Source organism: Prionailurus viverrinus, chromosome D1 (genome assembly GCF_022837055.1).
Source record: "Prionailurus viverrinus isolate Anna chromosome D1, UM_Priviv_1.0, whole genome shotgun sequence".
Classification (NCBI taxonomy): Eukaryota; Metazoa; Chordata; class Mammalia; order Carnivora; family Felidae; genus Prionailurus; species Prionailurus viverrinus.
The window spans coordinates 39,049,577-39,066,505 of record NC_062570.1 but is presented as its reverse complement, the minus strand read 5'-3'; the positions used below and the strand labels follow the sequence as shown (position 1 = coordinate 39,066,505).

The 16,929-nt window shown below is 48.8% G+C and overlaps 1 protein-coding gene across 5 annotated transcripts in view; it reads left to right on the top strand.

Annotated features, from left to right (window-relative positions):
- The window catches only part of AMOTL1 (angiomotin like 1), a 130,785-nt gene that overhangs the window by 70,422 nt on the left and 43,434 nt on the right, over positions 1 to 16,929 (top strand). For all 5 annotated transcript variants that reach the window (XM_047878359.1, XM_047878360.1, XM_047878358.1 and 2 more), the window contains 2 exons: positions 8,595 to 8,886; positions 15,484 to 15,628. In XM_047878359.1, the coding sequence (XP_047734315.1) occupies positions 8,595 to 8,886; positions 15,484 to 15,628 (437 nt within the window). The remainder of the gene's footprint in view (positions 1 to 8,594; positions 8,887 to 15,483; positions 15,629 to 16,929) is intronic.

Below are 16,929 nucleotides of genomic sequence, written 5' to 3'. Positions count from 1 at the left end.
GGAGGAGGGAGGGAGCAAGAGGGGACACAGCCAAGGAGCACATGTGGCAAATGAAAGAGAGAGAACACCTCTCCCCAGGAAACTCCTGTCAATCCAACTGTGCAGCCAGAGTGCAGTTTAAAACACAAACAAGCATAAAGATTCATGCTAAAGAGCAGGGCTTACTTGGTGGGCTTGGCTTGAGGTTTGGAATGTGCCGTATTGCAAGAAAGAATGTTTGGTGGTCCCATCGTACTTTTGAGTCGGAAATGCCTGGAGGAGGAAGGAGAATTTTCAGAGTAAGTGTGTTTCCAGAGTGGCGATTTGTGGTTCATCCAGTTATGAAAATGAATTGCTATGTAGGACAAAAGGTAAGCCAGATCCAGAGTTGTTGGATTAAAGACTGTGCATTGCCCTTAACAAAAATGAGGCTATGGAGCCTCGTTTAAATTCCACCAGCTAAACGTGTGTTTTGAATACCAGCATTCGAATTTAGGAGTTTCTACAGTTTTTAAGCTGGATTATGGCTGGATGAGCTAGGTAAAATGCTGTTTATTCTGAGAAATGGCTCTGCAGTATGGGAATTTCAAAGGCTAGGGTCAAGTTCAGGTTACTTTCTCAGGAAACCTAACACAATTCCAGCTATGATGCATTAAACAAGTGACTTCTTCAAACAAGAGGATTGTCTGTATCCATCCTGCATAGCAATAAATCTGATCTTAGTTTACGCAAGACTGGAGTCTTAATTTGGGCATTTACGAGTCTTACCGGTGTCTACACAGCCAACGGGTCTGGGTGGGGAGGCTGTGGGTTTGAGAGAAGATTTGAGGAGTTTTGAGTTCTGGCTCTTCTGTTTTGCAGTCAGTTGTGTTAAGTTCTCTGAGCCTCAGTTTCCTTATCTGCAACTTGTTACGGTTGATGTTTTCTAAAACTAACTGATTTTTCACTGCCAAAAAAAGACTAACCATTGTTAAATACTCTGTTCTCTGTGTTGCTTTGAGGGTCAGAAAATTATAAGAAAATACTGTTAGGTTGGAAAACTCTATGTAAATAGGTATTTTTGCTTAAGGAGAAGTCTTAAAATTTGAACCTCTTCACCATGAGCCAAGGAGCTCTTTATTATTTCGTTTCATTTTTTCATTCCTTTACCTCGTTTTGTTTACTTTCTGATTATTAAAATAACAATGCAGATTTTTTGGCTTGTCTTTATTTTCTAATTTTTGTAAAGTTCATGTATTCCTTAGACAATGAACTTTTGTTTTGAGTAACCATACATGTTCGTTGTGGAAATTATATAAAGAAAAATAGGACAAAAAAAAAAAAAACCCATAATCCCATCACTAGCATTAGTCACTCTGACCCTTTGTTATAATTCCTTCCAGTCATTTTCCTGCATGCTGTTTTTCACGCATACTAGGTGAAATTCGAATATGTGTCTTATCTTGAGGATTTAAAAAAATCCTGGGGTGCCTGGGTGGCTCAGTCGGTTGAGCATCTGACTTCGGCTCAGGTCATGATCTCACAGCTTATGAGTTGGAGCCCCGCGTCAGGCTCTGTGCTGACAGCTCAGAGCCTGGAGCCTGCTTCGGATTCTGTGCCTCCCTTCTCTCTCTGCCCCAACCCACCTGCATTCTGTCTCTGTCTCTCTCAAAAATAAATAAACATTAAAAACAAATTTATCAAAAAACAAAAATCCTTTCTTAGGGACTCAGTTAGAACTTGTTAAACTGAATTGTTAATGTCAGTAAGCTGAAAAAGGTTATTTTGATTTTATTTCTCTATTAATAACTTTGCTTTGGAAAACGTATTTAGCCGTCTGCATTTTCTCTTTTGAATTCCTTGATTACATCCTCCATCCATTTATCCACTGATGTTTATTTTCGTATCATGGTTTGAAACATTTTGTCCATCACAAAAGCCAGATTTATAAATGTTCGCAGGATGGCCTAATTGCAGATGAACATACAGTTTCATACGTTGGATATAGCTTGCTGATCACCCTTGCTGCTTGGGGATGCGGGGACCGCAGAGAGGGGACTGCTGATCTGTTTGCATGAATTGCTCTGACAGTCACTGAATTCTGGAATTATCTCCAAAATGAGGCCTTTTGGTGGACGTTATAGCAGGGTCTTCAGCAGTGCTGTCCAGCAGAAGGACAGTGTGAGCCATACGTGTCTGCTTAGAAATGTTCTAGCAGCCATGTTTTCTTAAGAGTTGAAAGAAGACAAGTCAAGTTAATTTTCAAACCTAGTTTAGTTAACCCATTAAAAACCTATCTTTAAAAACATGTTTTAGTTAGTTAAAACTGTTGTCATTTCAACAGATAACCGACATAAAACAAAAAGCTATTAATGAGCTCTTTTACATGCCTTGTCCTAAGTCCTCAGATTTTGATGCACGTTCTACCCTTCTTGCGCATTTCAATCCAGACTTGCCACATTTCAGGTGTTTGGTAGCCCTTGTGGCTCCTGGCTACTCTTTGGGACAGCACAAGTCCAGAAGGAGGGAGGGCCGTGTCCGAGAGAGAATGTCCTGATGGGTCCAGGCACTACCTTGACATGATGCTCTCATTCTGCATCCCGCTGCGGGACAGCTGCTCAGAAGTCGGAGATTCTGTGGGCTGGAGTGTGCCTTGATCCCTTACTGAGCTTGAGGATTAGGGACCGTGGTGTTTGAAGGCGAAGGGACATTCAAGGGTGGTACCTCTTGCCTTTCTCCTAACACCTATTGGCGGTGCGTGATAAGAGAGGCTAACAGGTATTAAGTACTTCCCTAAAGAGAGACACTGTGTGCAATGCTTTGTATTCCTTATCTCACTGAATTCTCACCACCACCCTGTCAGGTGGATATTATCATCATCACTTAAAGGTGAGGAAGTTAAAAACTTTTCCACGGGTACCTGGTTAGAAAGAAGTCGAAGCAGAAAAAGGATACCCCATACTAAAGAGCAGTGCTCTCTTGTACTAACATGGGAGTTAGCCCTCGTGTGGTGCAAGGAGGGTGATTTCAAGCCCGGTTCAAAGTCCATTTTTTGGCTTTCTAAAGGCCTTGAAGTCTCTGCTTTGTGAATCCTGAAGGTTGCATACTTTAAAAGTAGGATAATGTATGGCATGAGATCAGTGAATGCCCAAGATTGTAAGAATTAAGTGATGCAGTTGACGTAAAATGCTAATGTGGTGCATTTACGGACAGGCGCTAACAAATACGAAAGTTTAAATAAGTTCGTCTGTGAAGGTTTGCAGTAGGCACAGAGGAACAAATGGATTGTTGATTAGATGCCCTCAGTGACCTTGTTTCCGCAGTCCAAATAACATCGTCGCTCCCATTTTGAGCTGCATTTTGTGACCCCAAATACATAAGAAGGGCAATAACACGGAGCCATGTTATTTATTATATTGGCAATCTCATGACTTGAGATTCTGTCATGAACCAATTATCCAGAGCCAATCTAAACACCAGAGGTCTCCTCTTTAATAGCGTAATGTTGAAGGCTTAGCCATTATTTGAAAGCTCATCAAGCATATATGGTCTCCCAACTTGCTCTTGGGCTTAGGGGCTAAATCAGTTGACACAAATGTATGGAGTACCAACTTAATAGAAGTCATAATTTTCTACCCTCAAAAAAGATACATGCTAGGGCGCCTGGGTGGCGCAGTCGGTTGAGCGTCCGACTTCAGCCAGGTCACGATCTCGCGGTCCGTGGGTTCGAGCCCCGCGTCGGGCTCTGGGCTGATGGCTCAGAGCCTGGAGCCTGTTTCCGATTCTGTGTCTCCCTCTCTCTCTGCCCCTCCCCCGTTCATGCTCTGTCTCTCTCTGTCCCAAAAATGAATAAACGTTGAAAAAAAAAATTAAAAAAAAAAAAGATACATGCTAAAAATTTGGGAGAAAAGGCTCATGTATGAAAAATTAAATAATAATATATTTAAATACAAATTCAGGAGAACAAAAGACATGATATAGTCCAGTGATTGTAGGTTGTCAGGATTGTGATTTAGGCATGTTGTAAGCTTGGAGGAAAGAAATGGGGAGCAAATTCTGGGGTCAGGCTACGGGCAGCATGGTCCAGAGTCATTGATGATGGAGGACCAGTCTACAAGGCTTCCCTACATGACCCTTCTTTCGTCAAGATGTGACTCTTTAAATGCTATGATTCTTTTTTTTTTTTTCTTTTTTTAATACATCACTGTGGACTTGGGGACAAGAGGCTTTTTCAGCTTTGCTCAGACATATTTAAGTAACTGGTCGGTTCGGTGGCAGATGGAAAAAGGTCACTTTCTGTGGCGTTCCAAGGCTCGTTGCATTCCTTCAGAAAGGAGCGGGACCTGGTTCATGGTACTGGCCTCAGTTTTTGTGAGCATTAGGTAAGGTGATGAAATGTGGTGCCTCCCAGATAGCCTAGGCCCCCAATAAGTGCCAGTAGAACGCTCTCTGTAGACAGGACATTAGCCCGTGGAAGCTGATAATGTTGAATGTAAGGAACAGTCCAAGAGAACAACTCAGAAGCAGATTTCCAGCCTTCCTGCTTCCCCGGAGGCTGCTCGAGCCTACAGAAGCTGTGATGCTTGGTGTTAGGGTGTGGATCATGGACACCCCCATGGTATGGTTGCTCCGACAAGGCCACGGGAACCCAGGAGCAAAGAACCAAAGGGTGGCCGCCTTCCCTCCCTGTTCTCGCCAGTATAGGGAAATAGTGAACTGCATGGACTCTGGAAATCAAAAGCCTGGACTTGGGTCTTCTTTATGTTCCTATTATCTCTGTTATATTTTGTAAGTTACCATCCTGCGCTTTGTTTTTCTCATCTAAGTAGTCTGACATTGATACCTATTTTATAAGGCAGTTATAAATGCAAAAAATGCTAATAAGTATTAGCCATAACAGAAAAAAATTTATTGGGACTTACGCATGCGTTGCTCGGTGGGAGGATTTGTATTAAGGGCTGTGGGATTCAGGTGATAATAGTTAATGGTGATTATGGCTAACTATTTGACCAGTACTTCCTTTGTGCCTGGCTTTGTACATATTATTAGCTCCCTAAGTCCTTTAGCATCGAGCTAAGTTGTGCATTGTCCCAGGAAACCCAAGACGCATGGTGTCAAATAAGCTAGCTCTCTGACTTCACAACCTGCAGGGGAAAGAGGTGCACAAATCCCTGTAGCGTCGCATTCTGTTCACAGGTGTTTCTCATTTAACTGTTGGTTCCCATCTTGTCCTTTTCCCTTTTCTCTGTGTCCCCATTGCCAGGGTCATGGCCAATCAACAGCATTATCTTTGTAAGCTAAGGGTAGGTGGTTTTTAGTATGATCTCATGTGACATTTTCCTGTTCTGTCCCAACACCGTGTCCCCCTCATTCACACTAAACCCACATCTGCCTTGTACAGATCGTTGAGCCCACCAACGCGTTGGCTGAGTAGTGGAGCCAATGAATAGAAGTTTGCTGACCTACCTGCACATCATCCATTGTAATGTGGTGTTTATCGAATGTGTAACGGAGTTATTTATGCGGCCAATGTTCTCTTTAGTAGAAGAGTTCCCATTTTGAAAAAGTAAGTTCTTGGGGCGCCTGGGTGGCGCAGTCGGTTAAGCGTCCGACTTCAGCCAGGTCACGATCTCGCGGTCCGGGAGTTCGAGCCCCGCGTCAGGCTCTGGGTTGATGGCTCGGAGCCTGGAGCCAGTTTCCGATTCTGTGTCTCCCTCTCTCTCTGCCCCTCCCCCGTTCATGCTCTGTCTCTCTCTAAGTTCTTTTCTGTCGCCTGACTTTGGCAAACACCCTTTTCCTGCATTGCCACTCAGGTAACTAGTCACCATCATGGGTAACTTAGGCTGACATTCAGAAAACACTTCCTTTTTGTTATATATCAGAGAAAGATGAGAAGATAAGCCTACCACTGACCAGAGTGAGTCCCAAATCCCAGAGCTTAATAAATGTTAAAAGATAGAAGCCCTAGTCCGAAGCTGCCTGGGTCAAAGGGAAGCCCCATGGTTTGGAGAGCAGGTGATAGGTTCATCTGTACCCACCTCACCTCCAAGGAGACACGCCACATGTGTCCCTTGCCTTGGATGAAGCGGGAAGGGAGTATGACACTCAGAGCCTTTCCACTCTTGCCACGGAGTTGGACCTCATACACACAGGACGACACATAGTCATATACACGCTTCATTGTGGAAGGGGCACAAATTCATCAAAACGCCGAAGCGTTTTATTTCTGAAGAGACGGGCAGGTAGCTATGTCACAGGTATGGAGAGGGAGGGAGGAGGGGTGGTTTACATCCCCCCCCCCCCTCCGTGACAACACTCCTTCTGAACTCTGAGGATGGCTGGAAGGTGGAGCCCACTTAAGGAATAAAGAACCCAACTGAGCTCCATCGTTCTCCACCAGGCGTTGCAGAACTCAGATCCCAGCCATTTCAACAGGAAATAGAAGGGGCTTCCTGACTGAAGGCCTAAGGAAACCTAGTTGGGCAATCCCTCCTGAGCCTAGGTGCGAGGCTCTGGTGTTTGTTGCCAAAGCGAGGCCTGTGGTAGGTCACGTTGTCGGGCTCTCCTGCATTTCTTCTGAGGTCGTCTTTACGAACGTCTGCATATCCGTGCAGGGAGGGCTAAGGTGGCCCTTCTCAAATTTTCTTCTAGAGTTTGACATTTAGGTGCCAGGAGTCGGCATTCGGAGGGCTCCTGACTGTATGATATGCTTACAAAATAAGCGGCACGGAGCCTGACAGGGTCCAAAAACATTCCAGCAAGTATACCTAAAAGGAAAATAGAAGGCCACACAGTCTCCTGGGGAAAGTGGGGGCTTTGGCTCCGGCTGGCCAGGAATAAGGGGAGGTGACAGGGGCTGAGTGTCAAGGATTGGAAAGTAGCGGGATCTCCAGAGGACTCTGCCCTGGGATACAGAATGTGGGTGGTTTAGGGTTGCTGACCATTCTGCTCACTCCAGTTCCCAGACTGAATCCTAAAGGTTAGGGAGGTCAACAAGAAAAGTTGTCTTCCTGAGTCTGCAGAAGAAAGACAGCCGTAGTTGGAGAACTGGCCACCATGACTGTCTTTGGTGCTAATACCTGCGTGAGTTGTTGGTAGGAGCCCTTGGCTTAGGCTGAGAGAAAATGCGATGATTCTTACGGAACAGAGAAGTGAGGAGGGGATTGTTAGGGAGTGAAGTCAGAGAGGGCAGCCCAAGATTTCAGATAAGCTAGTGCCTGGGCTTGGAACCATCTTTTTTTTTTTTTTTTTTTTCCAACGTTTTATTTATTTTTGGGACAGAGAGAGACAGAGCATGAACGGGGGAGGGGCAGAGAGAGAGGGAGACACAGAATCGGAAACAGGCTCCAGGCTCTGAGCCATCAGCCCAGAGCCTGACGCGGGGCTCGAACTCACGGACTGCGAGATCGTGACCTGGCTGAAGTCGGATGCTTAACCGACTGCGCCACCCAGGTGCCCCGGAACTATCTTTATTATATGGCTAAGATCCCCAGACCTCCTCACCCTGGCAAATCAAAACAAAAGATTTGTCCCTTCCCCAAGACTTGTCCATTTCACTGGATGGTACCTCTGTCCATGTGTGTAAAGCCCCAAATTTAGGAGTAATGTTGTTTAACCTTTATTTATGTTGAGAGAGAGAGAGACAGCATGAGAGGGGCAGGGGCGGAGGCAGAGAGAGAGAGAGAGAGTCCCAAGCAAGCTGCATGCTGTCAGCCAGGAGTCCAATGCGGGGCTCGAACCTACGAACTGTGAGATCATGACCTGAGCAGAAATCAAGAGCCAGATGCTTAACCGACTGAGCCACCCAGGCGCCCCCAGGAGTAATTTTTAAATTTTCCTCACCTTCTCTCTCCCTGTCCATGATTTATCCAGCCATATCCCCAATCCATCCATGATTTCTCTGCCGCTGCCGCCCTGTGAGACTTCACGGTTCTCACCTAGACCACGCTCAGGCCTCCCTGCGGGCGCCCTTCATGCATTTTGCCACTGCATCCCATCTGCAGACCAGTCAGTGGGGCAGCTCCTCTGCGGCCGCGGTCTACACCAAGGGCTGGCCTTGGCTGACAAAGGCCTTTGCTCGTGGCTCTGGTCATATCTCACACTACTTGCAGACTCTACTCGGTATTTGCGTGTGCGCTCTCTTTCGTACTCATTGGTGCCTGTGCTAAATCCTGACCTGGGCCCCGTGCCCTAGCTGATTCCCCTACCTGGGAGACTCCTTTTCCTCCTCCTTTCCGCAGGGTCCTTCTTAGCTGTCATTCAGACTTCAACGCAAGCACCCACGTCTCCCTCCCTGACCTCTCTGTACGAACTAGGCATGTAGCCACTCACAGTCACATTACTCTGCTCTACCTGGCCGATCAGCTTGTCCCCGAACATGTAAGCCTCACGAGAGCAGGGACCTTGTATCCGCCGCGACCAGAACAGTGCTGATTAGAGGGAGAACGCATTAAATGCCTGTGGGTGAAGGACCCAACCTGCTCTACTGGCGCCAGCACCCAGATGTGCGCTGATGGCCTCTGGTAGCCCAGGCCAGTCGCTAGGACGCGTCCTGTTGTGACTCCCCCCCCCCCCCCCGCCCCACCCCCCTGCTCCCGTTTCTCGGGTGTGATGACCGGTGTCCACTTCCCTTGCAGCCGCCCCTGCCAGCTCCCTTTCCCGTCGACAGTGCAGCCGCACAGCCCGATGTCCTCCCAGAACCCCTCCGCCGGCGGGCCGCTGCACTCCGTGTCCGTGCCGCTCGCGCTGCCCATGACCCTGGCGGCCCCGCAGCCCCCGCCCGCCGCCTCCCCCAGCCAGCAGCTCGGGCCGGATGCGTTCGCCATCGTGGAGCGAGCCCAGCAGATGGTGGAGATCCTGACCGAGGAGAACCGCGTGCTGCACCAGGAGCTTCAGGGTTACTACGACAATGCCGACAAGCTCCATAAGGTAGGTGACTTCCGGAGGGAAGGACAGGGGAAGGGACAGAGTTGTTTCCCCGCTGCTTGACTCGCCAGCAGCGACCCCCATGTATTCCAGGCACCGTGCAAAGCTTTAGGGAGATGAATAAAGAGGACACAGGCCCTGCCTTGGAGGAGCTTACCGTCCAAAAGGGGGAGGGTTGCCTAAGCTAACACCTGCTGTAGGGTGTCAGGTGGTTATAGAAGGTACAGTGAGGGTGGCCCTGGACCTGGGACTCAGAGGTGGGTAGTATTTCCCCAGGAGGACAGCGGGAATATTAGAGGGTGTGGCTGCCTTCATTCTTAGGGCTTTATGCCGAGAGCCACAGTCAGGAAGACTTTATGCAAGATGAACTGTGGTAGGCAGTGATTTCATGGTGACCGCCCACCCCCATGTGTCAGCACCAGAAATGCTTGTGGTAGAACAGAAGAGGTGAGGGGGCAAAGGGCGATAGGATGTTTTAGGGTAGCAGAGCCACAGGGCACTAGCTTCCTTTCTGGAGGCGAGGGGGCATGTGTGGTAGAAGTGATCTTGTAAGAGTCTGAGTCCCTGGCTCTGTCGTGGACAATCAGGGGCTTTTATAAATAGAAAAGGTAGGAATATAAACCCTGCCTGACTGCAGGAGCCTTGCCGTTTGGTTCCATATGTCAGTTAATGCTCCCGGTTGGCCCATTTAGCGTTCACCTCTCAGGTAAGGTGGAGTCTTTGTCGCTGGTCCGGTTTTCAGAGTAGTGGGCGCCTCTGATTTCCTGGTGGTACCCAGTGGGGAGCAGTGGGTTTGGTGGTGCAAATGTTCACAGACAGAATCTGCTTCAGCACGTTTGTGCAGAGCTTCCACTGAAGAGGTCTGGAGCTCCCTGGAGTCAAGACCAGACTTGGTCCAGAGAGCTCCAGATGCCTTTCCTGGAGGGAGAAGATGAGAGCCAAAAACAAATGGGCTGCCTGAAGGTGGCGGCCTCACTCCCACCCTGCTCGGACCGTACAAGCTGGGAAACCAGCATGCTGTCTCGTGGCCTTGGTTGTAAGTCACTGCTCAGGCCCAAACTTGTGTCTGACACGTCCTGGGGCAACTTCCTTCCGGGTGCAGTCGAACACTGGGAAGGAGCTACTCAGCCCCTCCTGGGAAATAACGAATTCTTCTCCCCAACGAAGCCGTATGGCAGACATGTCCAGGAGTTACGCAGACCCAGCTGAGGGCAGTTCAGTTCTGGGTCTTTTTGCGTGAAGATCTTTGTGGGTTTTTTTTTTTTTTTTTTTTTTTTAATTTACTTTAGAGATTTAGAGAGAGAGAGAGGCAGAGGGGCAGAGGGAGGGAGACAGAGAAAGAGAACCTTCAGCAGGGCTCAATCCCATCACCCTGGCGTCATGACCTGAGCCAAAATCAAGAGTCGGACGCCCAGCCGACTGAGCCACCCAGGTGCCCCACGCACATCTCTTTCTTGATTTCAGCGCACATTTCTGTTTTGAAAAACAAAATCAATCTCCCGGTGACTCAGTTTCCCTGCACAGGGGGTGATTATTAAACTTCACAGCCAAAAGGATTCTGATGACCAAGAAAGGAAAAATCAAAAGCTGTTTCCTTTCTGGAACTCAAAACTCCTTCAGTCCCTTGAATATTGTAAATGGTTCTATAATTATTACGTGCCCTTAATCAGCCATATGTCAAACTGGAATTGCCAGTTTGAACACCCAGATTTTGGTGGATACTTGCCGTATTCATCACGAGTTCCCCAGCTGTTGTCAACAACTGGGACTGAGAGACACAAGGGCTGCCTGCAATCTGCACCTTAACATTTCGTGGCTTGTGTCCCCGAGGTCGGCCTTGCCCCAGGTGTTGCCTCCGCATCGGCCGCACTGCTCGGCTGTGTGTCGGCAGGCCTGGGGAGAGGACTGTCGGATGAGGTGACGACCTCACTTGGCAGTGAGGATGACCCAGCTTTGGGTGGAGACACGAACTGTGCCGGAGGATGTGGGCGCCCTGTGCCGACAGGAACATCCATCCCGGGGCCCTCACAGCGTTGAGAGCGCTCGCAGAGATTCATGGTAAGGGCAAAACCAGAAATAGATGAATTTTTAATTACAGGGCTTACCCTCTGCATCCCGTGCCAGGAACACAGCAGGGAAGAACAACTAAACGCAGAGCCTGCCGGAGCGCGGCCTAGATAGGAAGCCCCTGTTTCCAGAGAGGCGCAAGGTGGTGATTATCGCTGTTGGTGTTGGAATGATGGTTGAGGACCCCCAGAAGGAGTGGCTGTTTTTAGTTTTTCCTCTGGGTCGCTCATTTTGCTTCTCTTTCCTCCCAGTTTCCCTGAAACCTAATTAATGGACAGAGTTTCTAGCAGGACTAGACTGTGGGCTGTTGAGAGGGTTGGCCTCAGAAGCCGTCAGGGCACAGATGGGCATTTGAAGGGAAAGGGCCAGGTATTTATGGCTCCCCCAGGCTTGCTTTAGGGGAGACCCTCTTTTGTCAGCGCAGTAGCGGTGGCTTTGACTGGGTCGTCTGCCGCTTGGACGGAAGGCCAGTCTTTGTCCTGTGGGTCTCTGGACTGTGCACATGAAGGGGCACAGGGAAACACCAGTATCTAGAGCTTGGAGTGGCTGAGATTTTCTCCGGGCTTCTCACTCTGCTCATAGTTCTGTTCCTGGGGCAAGCGTCTCTCTGTGTGCTTTCAGGGGCTCTGCGGCTTGGCCTAAGAGCTTCCTGACATCCAGCTGGAAGGGAAAATAGGGGCTGTGAAGGCAAACCCAGAGCTGTGTTCAGAGGATCGTACTCGGACCATCACTAGCCCAGGTGTTTGCATAGCCTGTCCAACCTTCCCTTTATCTTTAACAAATATCAGGGGGATTCAGATGTTCTGGACACGATGGGTATGGGGTTCCCGTTCTGAAGGAGTGTGCAGTCAAATCATAGAGCTTTAGACTTAAAATTCTTAAAATGATTCTAGTCTAGCTTCCCACTCTTGAGGAATCCTTGCTTCATGTGCCTGAAAGGAGAGCTCGCATTTTTTACTTGAATGCCTACAGAGGAGAGAAGCTCCCTACCGGGCGTCCTTCTGGAAAACAAAAGTAGTTAGGAAATAATCCCTTATGTGGAATCAAAAGCTGCATCTCCTAAACTTCCTACATTGAGTCATAGCTCTGTCCTCCCTCACCACACTGAAGGAGACTAACGTCTCCATCAGGAAATACCTTGTACTGAACTGAAACCCTTACCCTTTCTCACTTGGAAGCTATAGTCGAGTTAACCGTATCCCAGTTCTTCGTTGTTTTAGTATTTAAGATAGCAAACCATGCTGTCACAGGGATCCCCCAGTTAGTTTCCTTTTATAGTATGCAGAGGGCAGCTCTTTCAGTGAAAGGAAAGAATCCACAATCGGGTATGGTTCATCAGTGCCCAAGTCTGTCTTTGGGAACTTACAACATTTAAAGATTAATGGATCGGTCTGTATTTTTGTCGTGGGCAGGGCAGAGTTTTAGGGCGGTAAGGGCTTATTTTCTGCACTCGAGGAGCTGACAGTCAAATCAGGGATGTAAAGTTCACGTGCACAACCGAATTCCAGTCAGATGAATCCTGCAGATGGAAGTCCGTGAGAGCAGCTGGAGCGAAGTTCCAGTGGCCGGTGTAGTTGAGGACAGTTTCTGGCTTGACTTCTTCGTTGTCCTGGACTTGAAGCACTGAGCACCTCAGGGGGGATGCCTCCCTCAGGGTCTGTGCTGCCCTAGGCTTCCCAGCACTAGGTGATGCCCTCTGGCCCTCAAGGGGACGGTCCCTGAGGCATGCCCATCTGTCTGAAAACAAAGGCCATCTTTTATAGATGAAATTAGCATAGAAATGGTGATATGTTTCAAAGCCAACTCTTCTGCAGACAAAATTAAAAGGAAGGAACATGATTTGGGGGAGGGCTAGGAACAGGAGTCAGGATGTGCCCTTCTCTGGCTGCCATATTCCCAACAGCTCAGGAGATCTTGGGAAGAAACAGAAAGGCCTATTGAAATGAGGGGACTCTGAGAGAATCGACTCTGGTAGCCGGAGGCCTTTGGGAGAATAACACGGTGCCCAGAGGGGCCTTGGCATTTGGCTCCTCCATCCCACAGAAGCCCTGATGCTCTCCACACCTCTTCACTGGCCTCTTCTCGGACGTGTCTTCTCGGCTCCATTGTAACCTCTGGGGCACTGACCACATTCTCTCTTCGTAAGATTGTGGCACCCCCAGCTTCATTCTTGTCCAGTGGCTCCTCTGCCCCACGTACTGCACAGGGTTGACGCCCCCTCCTTGGCCCTGTCGTCTTCTGTCAATCTCCCTAAGTCGTCCCCGCTGTATGACATCAGCTGTCATCGGGACCCAGTGAACGAGCCGCTCTCCGGGCTTCCAGACCTGTATCTCTACCTGCTACCTGGAAATCCTTGCCTGCTGTTCTGCAGGGAGGTCGGTGCCTCCCAAACCAGGCCGCTTTCCTTGGCTTTGCTAAGCCCGTTTCTCTTAGAATCACTTACTTTGGTTAAGTCTTACTACTCTGTCTTCCCAGATCCGAATGTCTACGTTGTCTTTGATTTCCTTCTCCTTTGCCATCCCGACCACTCCCTGTGCCCTATTGACTCCACTCCTCAGTGTCATTGGAATTTGCCTTTTCAGTTGTCATAATTCCCTACCCTTGTCATCTGTCATTGAACTATTTACGTTAGCTTCTTACCTGGACTTGTTTTCTCCTGTTTCCTCTCCCTACACTCTCCCCCAACCCCTACGTCCCCCCCACCCCCTCTCCCTTTTGTATCTCTATAAAGCCTCAGATAAGGTCATGCTGCCCAGCTGCTTAGATACCCCTCCGTTCCCCAACCCTCCTTACCCCTGTAATTCCCCCTCACCCCTGAAGTCCTTCCTTCGGGACTAGCTCCCGCCCTCATGTCTGGCTCTCATCCCTGGACTACCTGTCATGTCACAGACATGCACTTTCTCTTGTGGCCCTGTGCTGTGGCTCACGCCCTGTCTTCTGACCACAACACCAAAGCCATTTGGCCTTTTCTGCTTGGGCAAACTCTGTGCATCCTTCAAGACTCATTTTAAGTGGCGTTTTCCCTGATATCTTTTCTAAAGAAACCATTTCTCACCCCTGCAGAATTAATGACTTTATCGCTAGGCTGTCAGAGCATTACAGAACCACCACCCCCCGGTTCCCATTGCTTTGGAGAAGTGCACGTGCCTGGGGAGAGGCCGACACTAGACTGAGCTCCCAAAGACCGGGAATTATCTTACTAATTTCTGTATCCTTGGCACAAGGACACATCGAAAATGTGCGAGAGATGTCTGTTATGTCAGGACGTGCATTATTTACAGGGGTCCCAGCAGGGACTTTCTGATCGGAGCAGCTGAGGTACCGGCAGTTAGGGTGCCTGGCTCATGGTGACACAAGGTCTCCTGTGAAGGGACCGAAAACACAATGCAGGTCTCTTGGTGCCCAGTGAGGGGCGCTAGTGCTTCAGCCCTCCCCACTGGGCCTCTGCTTCTTCTGACTCGGAGCAGCAGTTCATCAATGTTCCGTGTTCCCTTCTCCTGCGTGCATGTTACACAGCAATAAAATGGGGGTTGTTGACACCTACCTGGAAAGCATGCTGTTAGAGGAGACTCCTGTTAGAGCAGGTACGGCTACTTGTTATAGATTTACCTGCGCCCGAGATTACAGGCACACCTCTTGACTTCTTGAAAAATGGAAAAAGATGGGGCGCCTGGGTGGCGCAGTCGGTTAAGCGTCCGACTTCAGCCAGGTCACGATCTCGCGGTCTGTGAGTTCGAGCCCCGCGTCAGGCTCTGGGCTGATGGCTCAGAGCCTGGAGCCTGTTTCCGATTCTGTGTCTCCCTCTCTCTCTGCCCCTCCCCTGTTCATGCTCCGTCTCTCTCTGTCCCCAAAATAAATAAACGTTGAAAAAAAAAACTAAAAAAAAAAAAATAAAAATGGAAAAAGAATGGTTCTAACCCCATATCGTTCAATTCCTTCACATAAAGAGGTTTCCTGTGGTGCATTTGTATATGATTAGATCCGAGTCCTTTGTCCTTATGTGGGTAAGTTCACAGACAAAGGGGTCAACATGCTGAGTAATGATGCCTCTCCTTGCGTGGATTTGATGTTCCTTTGGGGCCGGGTAGGAGGGGCTCTGGAAGACCACTGCACTTGTAGCCTGGAAATGTGGGTTCTAGCTGTGGCCCTTTAGTTTTTCTGCACATGAATACTTTTCCCTTACCTAAAGTGAGAAGAAGAAAAATAGTTGCAAATTGCCTTACAAAATATAGGAGGTTGAACTTATGTTTACATTCACCCCTTCCTGGTAAGTGTACAGAGAAACTTCTACAAGGTGACATTAGGCAGTCCAGCCAGCCTTGTGAACCTGCTGTTTACAGAGTCCTAACGTGGCCCTTAGAGGGCAGAGAGGGAGTGGAACCGATTACGCGTTTGGGGAGGTGTGCGACTGGAGGGGCAGGCAGACTGCACCCAAGACAGAGCCTTCGCACTCGGAATGCTAAAGAATCAGTGTCACAGAGGCACCCGTGGGCATGCCAGGAATCCGACTTTCATGCCACTTCTTTCTTTCAGTTTGAAAAAGAGCTTCAGAGGATTTCAGAAGCCTATGAGAGCCTGGTCAAGTCTACTACCAAGCGAGAATCGCTGGACAAGGCGATGCGAAACAAACTGGAAGGCGAGATCCGAAGACTTCATGATTTCAACAGAGACCTGCGAGGCATGTCCAGCTCCACCCACACACTCTCTGCCCTAGACTCCCTTGTAGCTGGCTGCCTGGCCTCAGGTCCACACTGTCCGATGGTCCTGGAAAGTCCAACCACGCGGGGCAGGGGCACTCAAAGAGCAGGATTGTTCCTTTCTCCTTTGTAGGTTGTGGGCTGTGGGTTGCAGCACTGGGTCTGAGAAATGGCGGCCTCCGTGCACGAGCCCATGAAAGGGAGGGAGTGTGTGTGCAGCTCCTTCTCCGCTTTAAAAGTACTTGCTAGTCCATGGCAAATTTATTCAGTAAGATAAAAATAAAAACATCACTTCAAAATTTAAAAAAAATAATAAAATACAAGTACTCAGTGATTTGTGACTACGCAAAGGCGAATGTTTGATGCACAACCCTTCCCACATCGGGCTGAGTCATTGGGTGGCATTCTTTGAAAGCCACCGCTCCGCGCTTGCTAGATAGAGTAGAGAAGATGGAGCTAGACAGCATCCCTCTTGGAGGGGGGAAAAAAAAAAAGCCCACAGTTGTGATAAATGTAGATATATATAAACTCCCCGAAAGCTGGAAGCCACCTGCAGCGGGATCTTGGCAGTCTCCAACACGCAGAATGATTCAACCCCTAAAATTTTCCTTGTCTTTCAGTCAACTAAGCCATTTTTCAATTGCCTCGGCTGCCAAAATAATGTCCTAATGGCGGTCTCCAGGACCTAGAGCCTCCCTTTCCTATTCCTACAAATCCTTTTGTCTTGGGACTCGTGCACGTCCAACAAAGACTTCTTCTGAGTTATTTCACTGAGAAAGTGAAGACTTAACCAAGCAGTTTGAGCAGACATGGAACCTCGTAGGTAGACTCTTTATCCATTAGGTCATTTTGACTTTTAAAAAAAACGTTTGGTATTTCTTGAATTGTTATTTCTATTTTTTGCTTCCCAGCTACGGGCAGCTGTCCCTGGCTAACCACAGGGCTGGTGGTGAGGGATAGAACTAGGGCTGGGTTTGAGGCCAAGGAGACTTAACCCCTTTTCAGGGGCTTCAAAACAGAGGTTTGCCGGCCTTGCAGGCAGTGATGAGTGATGCAGTTCTCAGAACCTGTGCTCGGCTGCCTCGCGCCGCTGCCTACCCTGACATCAGATGGCATGAAGGCACACAGCGTGCCCTCTGGAGACTTTCCTTTGGGTGTTTGGGAGCACACTGCCCCTCCCCAAGAGTTACTCACTTTGGGGCCCCTGCCTGAGCATCTCTGCATACCCAGCTCCTGGCACCCACGTCATTTCTTGTTTGGATGGTGTCTTAGATCCATATGC